This window comes from Fulmarus glacialis, unplaced genomic scaffold (genome assembly GCF_000690835.1).
Source record: "Fulmarus glacialis isolate BGI_N327 unplaced genomic scaffold, ASM69083v1 scaffold35272, whole genome shotgun sequence".
Classification (NCBI taxonomy): domain Eukaryota; kingdom Metazoa; phylum Chordata; class Aves; order Procellariiformes; family Procellariidae; genus Fulmarus; species Fulmarus glacialis.
In genome coordinates this window covers 1,671-11,429 of record NW_009200329.1, presented here as the reverse complement: position 1 = coordinate 11,429, position 9,759 = coordinate 1,671, and the positions used below count along the sequence as shown (strand labels likewise).

The window sequence follows — 9,759 nt, the reverse complement described above, 5'->3', positions numbered from 1 at the left end:
TCTCCCAGGTCACAGGGTGACACTGGGAGTGTTTGCTCTAGCAGCACCCAACAGCTCGGGGTGCCCCGGCACCCCCATGGCCGGCACTTTCCCCGAGCCCCTTACCAGCTGGCATGGCGGGCAGGAGCGGGGCAGGAGTAGGGGGCATCAAGGGGCCAAGCAGCCTCAACTCCCCCATGGGATCTACCCCAACTCGTGCTCCCGGTCCTCGCTGATGGCTGCTCCGTGTCCCAGGAACGTGGACCGCCCCGAGCTGTGCCAAATCTCCCTTTACGACTTCCAGAAGTTCCTGCTGCACGACCAGAAGGTGGGTGCCCTTAGAGACCCCTGGGGCATCCCTCTCAGCCCCAACCTCAGGGACCCCCATGCGATGCCCCAGCCCTGTTCATCCCGTAATGACAGCCTTGTTTGCACCCCAGGAACCCTGGGCCAGTGACGTGGACATGGTGCGGGACTACATGTGCACCTACGTCAAGGAGGGCTCCAGTGAGGTGGCAGACCCCTCCTTCCAGCTGGATGAGGTTGGTGGCCCCACATGGCACCCGCCCAGGGGTGTCTCCCCAGCCCTGGCAGGCTCTGACCTCTCTGCTTCCCCCCTAGTTCCTCACATACCTCTTCTCCAAGGAGAACATGGTGATGGACGCCAAGTATGAGCGTGTGGTGCCCGAGGAGATGAACCACCCCCTGTCCCAGTACTGGATCTCCTCCTCCCACAACACGTAAGGACAGGGTGGGCTTTCTTTGAGGACCCCCACGAGCACCCCATCACCCCTGACCAGGGCAGCCCTGGCCGCTGATGGTCCCTCTCACTCCTCTGCAGGTACCTGACAGGGGACCAGTTCTCCAGCGAGTCCTCCCTGGAGGCGTACGCCCGCTGCTTGCGCATGGGCTGCCGCTGCATCGAGCGTGAGTCCCCCCAGCACCCTGCAGTGATGCTCAGTCCCCCCTGGCACCCCACGGTCCATCAGACAGACCATCCCCTGCACCCATCCCATGGCACTGCGTGGGGAGTCTTCCATGTCCTTTGGGGGCCCAAAAACATGGCCCCGGTGCACAGTCAGTGACCAGCATGCATTAACTGAGGTGTCTCCCCTCTCAGTGGACTGCTGGGATGGCCCAGACGATCTCCCCATCATCTACCACGGCCACACACTCACCTCCAAGATCAAGTTCTTGGACGTGCTGCACACCATCAAGGAGCACGCGTTCGTCACCTCCGAGTAAGCCCCAGCCCGCCAACAACATCCCAATTCTGGGACAGGAGGCAACCTCTGCCCAAATTTCCCTTTCCTTCGCCTTCATCCCAAGTCACCATTCCCACCTGCTTCCTCCAGGTTCCCCATCATCCTCTCCATCGAAGACCACTGCAGCATCGTCCAGCAGAGGAACATGGCCTCCCACTTCAAGAAGGTCTTTGGGGACATGCTACTCACCAAGCCAGTGGACATCAATGCCGACGAGCTGCCCTCACCCACCCAGCTCAAGAAGAAGATCCTAATCAAGGTGTGGAGCAGGCACTACCCCAAAGCTTCTCTTTGCAGGAGGGACAAGGACCATGTTGGGCTGGGAGGGATGGTGATTCTCCCAAATGTTGGGACTCAAGAGTAATATCCCTCCATGCACAAGTAGGACATCTCTCCAATGTCCTACTGCAAGAGATGGTCAAGAGGAACAGGGGGTGGTGGAGAGGTACCTGTAGGAGCCCGAGCGTGGCCTGAGGGCTGGGAGCTCAGTGTGATGGGGACACCGTGCCCACCACTGAGCTCTCCTCCCTGGGCTGTCCCCAGCACAAGAAGCTGGTCGAAGGGAATCTGTACGAGGAGGTCTCCACCGCCAGTTACTCGGAGAATGACATCAGCAACTCCATCAAGAACGGCATCCTCTACCTCGAAGATCCCATCGACCACGTAAGGGGCTCCCTGCAAATGGCAGCCAGGGGCCAAGCAGGGTCTGTCAGACAGGGATGAGCATTGGTGTTTGGGTTGGGCATGGGGCATGGCCTCTCCTAGACCATTGCAATGCTGTGGGGGATGGAAGGGGGCAGAAACAGGGGTCTCAAAGCCCCATCCCTCCATGCCATCATCCTCCCTGCCCTAGTGATGCTCTTCCTCCCTCCCAGACCTGGAGCCCCCATTATTTCGTCCTGACGAGCAACAAGATCTACTACTCAGAGGAGACATCCCGCTACCAGTTCAACGAGGATGAGGAGGAGGTGGAGCAGAAGGAGGTGCGTGAGGGACAGGATGCGTCCACAGGGCAAGGGAATTTAGGGAGGACTCTGCGGGGAGGGGGAGAGGGTGGCAACGCCCCGTTGATGCTGATGGCTGGGAGGAATGCTGACCCTGGGGCATCTCTCCCATTTTGGGGTGAACTCGCAGGAGTTCAACAACAACGAGCTGCACTTCACGGAGAAGTGGTTCCACGGGAAGCTGGGAGGTGGCCGTGATGGGCGGCAGATCGCTGAGAAGTTGCTGCACGAGTACTGCACCGAGACAGGCGGCAAGGACGGCACCTTCCTGGTGCGCGAGAGCGAGACCTTCGTGGGCGACTACACCCTCTCCTTCTGGTAGGAGACCCAGGGGGAGGCAAGATCCCGCCCTCCCTGAGCCATTCTGGGTGATCCCACCGGGGGTCCAGCTGATCCCTGGTTTGGTGGCTGGGATGGCGTTTTGGGGAGGAAACACTAGTTGTTTTCATGGCACGTGGACCCCCGAGCGTGGGATGGTGGGCACGTGGACCCGAATTGACTCACTCCTGCTTTCTCCCCACCGCCATCTAGGAGGTCCAGCCGGGTGCAGCACTGCCGGATCCACTCGCGACAGGAGGCCGGCGCCACCAAGTTCTACCTGACGGACAACCTGGTCTTCGACAGTCTCTACAGCCTCATCTGCCACTACCGCGAGGTGCCGCTCCGCTGCAACGAGTTCGAGATGCGCCTCACCGACCCCGTCCCCCAACCCAATGCCCACGAGAGCAAAGAGTGAGGATGGTCCCCATCCCCAACCCCTTGGTCCCCTGGGTCCACCAGCCTCCTCCATCCCCGGTGTCAGGGCTTGGGTGTCCCTCGGGATGTGGGGATGCCGACACCAGCCCACCTCCTCCATTCTCTGCCTGGTCAGGTGGTACCACGCCAGCTTGACGCGCCTGCAGGCCGAGCACATGCTGATGCGGGTCCCGCGAGATGGAGCCTTCCTGGTGCGCAAGCGCAGTGAACCCAGCTCCTACGCCATCTCCTTCCGGTGAGTGTGGCCACCCCGGCGCCCTGAGGCTGGTTGGGCTCAGCCACGGTGCCCACATTGCCAGCAAAGCTGAGAACTGCCTGGCTCATGTCTACTGTGACTCCATGCTGGGTGGCAGGGGTTTGGTTTGGGTCAGCAGGGTGACATGGTGGGACGCATGATGCTGTCATGGGGGGACCCCCTAGCTGCGGTGATGGGAAAGCCACGTCCTCAGGGTGGTCACCCCAGTGGCATCCCCATCATGGAGCCAGGGTCCGGCCACCCCTCACGTATCTCCCCCCCGGCTCTCTTGGCCCCAGGGCGGAGGGGAAGATCAAGCACTGCCGCATCCAGCAGGAAGGTCGGCTCTTCATGCTGGGCAGCTCGGCCGAGTTCGAGAGCCTCGTGGACCTCGTCAGCTACTATGAGAAGCACCCACTGTACCGCAAGATGAAGTTGCGCTACCCCATCAATGAGGAGACCTTGGAGAAGATGGGCACCACCGTGAGTGCTCCGGGCAGTGGGGATGGTGGGGAGGGGGGCTTTGTGCCACAGGCAACCGAGCTCCATCCCCAGCTCCACCATGGTGGGAAGGGCTCCTCCAGCCTCTTGGTTGAAGCCCAACCATAACCAGCCAAGCTCGTTCTGCAGCCATTGCCCACGGCTATAACTCCACCATAATTCACTTCCAACGAGTTGCAAAGGGTTATTAGGTCCCTCTCAACCTCCTCTGGATCACACATGGTGGCCCAGCTCCTACCATTACCACATCCCCTTGTAGCCGCTGCCCGCATCCGGGTGACCCACTCAGGTGTCTTTCCTTGCAGGAGCTGGACTATGGAGCCCTGTATGAGGTGCGGACCCCCCACTTCTACGTAGAGGCCAACAAGATGCCAATGGCCAGGGTAAGGGGCCGAGCTGGTGTCCCTGGGAGGTGGAGGATGGTGGGACATGACAATTCTAGTGCTGGGGCTCTTGGGCAGTGTCCTCCAAGACCCACCACATCTCCCACCACCTACCTGAGAAGTGGTGATGTTTTGCTGCATTTTTCTGACCCCTGAGTGATGCTGGAGCTGGTGGGACCTTTCTACCTCCCCATCACTTGGGGACAGTCCGAGTTCCGGTGACTGCATCGTAACAGTGTAGTAGGTGAGGTCTGGAGAGAACCCAGCCTGGAGCAAGGACCTGGCACAAGTTTGCCCCAACAGTGAGGAATCTCCCTTGGATCCCTTTGCACTGGGGAATCCCAAAAGAGCAGGTTTAGGGTCAGTTCCCAGGTGGTGCAGTCTCCATCCCCGGAGATTTTTGGGACCGGGCTGGTCTTGGAGCTGACCCAGTCTCCATCCTTGAAGGTTTTTGGTACAGGGCTGGTCTTGGAGCTGACCCAGCTGGTCTCGGAGCTGGCCCAGTCTCCATCCTCGGAGGTTTTTCAGACCAGGCTGGTCTCAGAACTGACCCAGTCTCCATCCTTGGAGGTTTTTGGGACCGGGCTGATCTCAGAGCTGACCTGGTCTCCATCCTCAGAGGTTTTTGGGAGCGGGCTGGTCTTGGAGCTGACCCTGGAGAAGGCTGGACTGGAGCCCCAAGGTTCCTTGCCTGTGATCCTACTACACCATGGTCCAACAATGCTGTGCCTTAAAGGTCCCTTTGCAGCAGAGCAGCTCTCAGGCTAAGACCAGACATGGGAAAGCTTAACCCAAATGGGGTTTTCCAGGGGAGTGTGGGAATATCAGGGGATTAACCCCTTCAGTGCACCAGAAGAAACCATTGGGGGACCCAGAAGAGGAACCCGCTTTGCAATGAATGTGGTGGTCCTACAGGACCACGGGCACCTACAGCTCTCCTGTCCCCTCTAACATGTCTCAGTGCTGGCATGGGCAATTTGGGGGCATCATTTGGGGTATCAGACCCTCAGGAGCCCCCATGCTCTACCGTGGGAGCTCGAGATGCTGGGCTGAGCAGGCAGCACTGCCTGCCAGTGTCCCCAGGCACTGGGTGGTGACACATGTCCCTCTCCCTGGTGGCCCAGTGCACAGTGAAGGCTCTCTACGACTACAAAGCACAGCGGGAGGATGAGCTGTCATTCTGCAAGCAGGCCATCATCCACAACGTCGACAAGCAGGACGGCGGCTGGTGAGGGCAGTTGGGTGGCCCCCGGGTGGGCATCACCATGGGTGGGGGGTGGAGGGGACACCCCGGGTTTTCCCGTGGGTTGTCCCATGGTGGGTTTTAACTGCCTCCTTTTCTGTCCTCCCACCCCTTCTCCAACCACTCCCCGACATTGCATGCAGCATGAACATCCCTGTCCCCCCCAAAATTGGTCCGCTTGCCTTGATCCTCTCACCCCTTGCAGGTGGCGGGGGGACTACGGGGGCAAGAAGCAACTGTGGTTCCCGGCCAACTACGTGGAGGAGATCGTCAGCATGCAGGCACAGGAGCAGGATGAGGCCGTGAGTGCCATGTCCCCACGCACCTGGGACCGAGGCCACCCGAGATGCTCCCAGCCTTGTGCCAGCCCAGAATCTTATCCGGAGGCTGGGGGATGCTCCCAGCCCCGCTCCAGTCCAGATCCTTATCCAGAGGCTGGGGGATGCTCAACCGCGGAGCAGAGCATGCCGAGAGGGTGTTTTTTCTCTGCTTTTGCTTGGACTTGGTGGATTTGCAGGGCTGGAGGGAGGTTGCCAAACGGAGCGGGCGCTGGGCTCAGCCCCGCACAGCCGCCCCCCACCACCTCCTCTTCCTTCCTCTCTTGCAGTCATCGGAAAACAGTCCCCTGGGGAACTTCTTGAAAGGCTTCATCGATGTGCCGTCCTGCCACGTCGGTGAGTGTCCCCGCCACGTCCCCGCCACAGCCGCGGGGACCCCCACTGCCGCGGGACCCCACACTGAAGCTTAGTGCTGTGAGCTGAGGCTTCCCAAACTCATCACGCAGTTGCCAGCCGGGCTCATGCTTGGCACAACGTGCCGGGGAGCAACACAAAGCTGGGTTCTGAGGGATTTGGTTGATTTTGAGGGGGTTCAGAGGAATTCGGAGGTCTGGATGATTCAGGGGATATTTACCCCTGGCTGAAAGGAAAATGCATTTCAGCGTGGAAAGCTGAAACCATTTATTAGAAAAATGGGACCCTCACAAGAGGAGGACCCCAACGGCTGGTGGGGTGCCAGGGAGAGCTGGTGGGGGCCCGGGAGCGGGACCGCTGAGGTTTCGTTTGCTCCACAGAGCCATCCGTTGGGAATGTCTTCGAGTAAAGCCCCCCTCTGATGTCCTTATAGTTATCTCCAAAGACGGGAGGAGCTCCAAACCATTTGTCTTCACCATCCATTCCCAGCAGATGTCCCACGCAGCCCAGTCGCTGGATGTGGCCGCAGACACGCAAGAGGAACTCAGCGAGTGGGTGGCCAAGATCCGAGAGGCCACGCAGAATGCTGACGCCAGGGTGAGGGGCACCAGGTTGCAGAGGATGGGGGTGGATGGTCCTGTCCCCCAGCAGATGGTCCTCAACATCTCAAGAGGAGGCTGGGTGGAGACATTCAGCTCCTGTTTTCCCTTGTGCAGATGCAGGAGGGGAAGATCATGGAGCGGAGGAAGAAGATTGCACTGGAGCTCTCCGAGCTGGTTGTGTATTGCCGTCCGGTGCCGTTCGATGAGGACAGTAAGAGCTGGAGAAGGGGGGATTAGCGTGGGAAGAGATGGGTGGGGGAAACCAAGTGGTCATGGCGGACCAATCCCCAGGCCACCAGAAAGCCCTGTGTCTTCTGCTGATGGCCACCTTGGTGCTTTCAGAGATTGGCACAGATAAGGCGTGCTACCGGGACATGTCCTCCTTCCCGGAGACCAAGGCGGAGAAGTACGCCAACCGCAGCAAGGGCAAGAAGTTCCTGCAGTACAACCGGCGCCAGCTCAGCCGCATCTACCCCAAAGGGCAGCGCCTGGACTCCTCCAACTACGATCCGTTGCCCATGTGGATCTGTGGTAGTCAGCTCGTGGCCCTCAACTTCCAGACGCCCGGTAAATCCTGCTCCTGGGGTGGCTGCTGGGCTCATCCTCACAGGTCACCCCAAAATTCCCATCCCTGGTGGCTCTGCCCTGGGTCCTATTGTCCTATTGCTGGAGGTGGTTTGGATGATCTCTCCAACCTTTGTCCTCATCCTGATTGGGACGTCTCCATGCAATTCTTGGGTGCTTCATGCAAATCCCAGCTGCATCCCTCCTCTAACCAGGGTTGGGGGCTCTTAGCAGGGGGTTTACCAGGGCAGGACCTTCTGCCCAAAGACCTCAGGGAGGTCCCTGAGCCCCATGGCTCAGAGCTTCTCTGTCCCTGCGGCCACAGACAAGCCGATGCAGCTGAATCAGGCGCTCTTCATGCTCGGCGGCCGCAGTGGCTACGTCCTGCAGCCCGACATCATGAGGGATGAGACTTTTGACCCCTTTGACAAGAACAGCCTGAAGATCGTGGAGCCCATCACAGTCCAGCTGCAGGCAAGTGGGCAAGGACAGCAAGTGCACCTTGAGGTGGTCACCATCAAGATGCAGACTCACTTCTTCCTTGTTTTTGGGTCAACTGGGGGTGGTTTTTACATGTTTCAGCCACATATTTGCTCCATCGAGTTTGTTACCCCATGACTTCTTGGGTTTGTTGGTCTTTCTCCGCATGCAGCATCATTTTTCCTGGGAGACAACCCCACAATTGCACAGAGCTGAGCCTAACCTGAGCAAGAGCGAGGTGGACAGTAAAGTAGCTAAAACAGGCCCAGAGGCACCTTACCCAACCCTTGGGTAATTTCGGTGTTAGAGCTGGGGTGGGTTGGTTTGTAGGCACCTGACTCTTGAGCATGGCATGAATCCAGCAAAGGTTTTTAAATAATTTGGCGCATACTGCTAAAATCAAGCTAAAACCGGTCCAAAGTCATAAATCAGGTGTGGTGTGGCTAATTATGGCCATGAAGCTTTTGGCAAGCCCAAAACACCCAAAATTTTTTACGATGAGGGTGGTGAAACACTGGCACAGGTTGTCCGGAGAGGTGGTAGATGCTCCATCCCTGGGAACATTCAAGGTCAGGTTGGACGGGGCTCTGAGCAACCTGATCTAGTTGAAGATGTCCCTGCTCATGGCAGGGGGGTTGGACTACAGGACATTTAAAGGTCCCTTCCAACACAAACCCTTCTATGATTCTATGATTCTAAAACAGCCAAGCCATGGGGTTGCCCCGGAGAGTCCTTCCTCACCTGATGTAGCCAGACCTTACCCTCCTCTTCCTCCTGCAGATCCTCGGTGCCCGGCACCTACCCAAGAATGGGAGGAGCATCGTGTGCCCCTTCGTGGAGGTGGAGGTGTGCGGCTCTGAGTACGACAACAGCAAGAACAAGACAGACGTCGTAGGTGAGGGTCCACACGGGTGACGTTCCCACCCAGCCCCTGCAGCCCGGGGACAGGCAGGGATGCCAGGACAACCCTAACTGTGCCCTTTGGGGTCCTCTTGGACATGTGGGTGATGGGGCTGGGTTTCATGGAGGAGTGACGAGGACAGGCATCTCCCATTAACATGCTGGTGCTGTGCCGGTGATGTCCATGTGTCCAGCCCCGCTCTGACCCTCCCCGCTCTCTCCTCACCACCCAGCTGACAACGGCTTCAACCCCGTCTGGCTCTTCAAGCAGTTTGTCTTCGACATCAACAACCCTGAGTTTGCCTTCCTCCGCTTTGTGGTGTATGAGGAGGACATGTTCAGCGACCCCAACTTCTTGGCACAAGCCACTTTCCCCGTCAAGGGCCTCAAAACAGGTATGGTCCCTCCATCCACACCATCAGCATCATCATCATCACCATCATCATCATCATCGTCATAGAATCATAAAATCATCAAATGGTTTGGGTTGGAAGTGACCTTTAAAAGTCATCTAGTCCAACCCCCCTGCAATCATCATCATCATCATCTCCTTGGGGATCTGGCCATGGTGAGGGGCTCAGACCCTGCCATGGGGCTGAGCTCGTGTTGTGGTGTTGTGTCCAGGCTACCGGTCGGTGCCGCTGAAGAACAGCTACACCGAGGACCTGGAGCTCGCCGCCCTCCTCATCCACATCGAGATTATCAACGCCAAGGCAGGTGGCCTGGACAGCTCAAGGAACCCCACGCCTCAGTTTCCCCAGCTGGAGGAAGGGGGCAACAGCACCTTGGGGTGTCCTGTCCACCCCACCAGCCTCATACTCTTGTGTTGGAGCAGGAAGAAGACGAGGAGAATCTCTACTCGTCCATTCAGCAGCTACGGGACCGTGCCAGTGAGCTTTCCAGCCAGGTCTCCAGCTATGAGCGCACCAATGGCTGCGACTCCCGCTACCAGCAGCGCCTCGACGAGTTACGGGCGGCCCAGGAGCGGCTCATGGAGCTCACCGAAGTCCGCAACCGCAAGTGAGTGTCCTCCCCCGTGCCTTCAGGAGGTCCCTTTCAGGAGGGTCCCTAAGGCCACCACCTTGCTCCCCATCAGGTTGATGGAGAAGAAGAAGAGGGACCGGCAAATGGTCACCAAACGCAGCTGAGATGGAT

General features: G+C 58.7%; 1 protein-coding gene across 1 annotated transcript; it reads left to right on the top strand.

Moving 5' to 3' along the window:
* Positions 1-76: 76 nt before the first annotated feature.
* On the top strand, positions 77-9,752 carry LOC104073699 (1-phosphatidylinositol 4,5-bisphosphate phosphodiesterase gamma-1-like). The gene is made up of 25 exons (XM_009573570.1): positions 77-307; positions 420-521; positions 601-719; positions 821-906; positions 1,100-1,220; positions 1,335-1,503; positions 1,788-1,907; positions 2,120-2,227; positions 2,379-2,566; positions 2,780-2,980; positions 3,120-3,239; positions 3,539-3,722; positions 4,046-4,123; positions 5,248-5,351; positions 5,572-5,668; positions 5,974-6,040; positions 6,492-6,655; positions 6,775-6,871; positions 7,003-7,227; positions 7,550-7,698; positions 8,485-8,599; positions 8,838-8,999; positions 9,229-9,317; positions 9,440-9,624; positions 9,701-9,752. Exons 1-25 carry the CDS (start codon positions 77-79, stop codon positions 9,750-9,752), a joined length of 3,333 nt encoding a protein of 1,110 aa, XP_009571865.1.
* The last annotated feature ends 7 nt before the right edge of the window (positions 9,753-9,759 follow it).

What these genes read in the sequence shown, in the direction of transcription:
- LOC104073699 (XM_009573570.1), top strand. Translation starts at nt 77, where the DNA reads ATGGCCGGCACTTTCCCCGAGCCCCTTACCAGCTGGCATGGCGGGCAG. An exon ending in TCCTACGCCATCTCCTTCCG is followed by an intron (nt 3,240 to 3,538) that starts GTGAGTGTGGCC and finishes TCTTGGCCCCAG; the next exon opens with GGCGGAGGGGAAGATCAAGC. An exon ending in GAACAAGACAGACGTCGTAG is followed by an intron (nt 8,600 to 8,837) that starts GTGAGGGTCCAC and finishes CTCACCACCCAG; the next exon opens with CTGACAACGGCTTCAACCCC.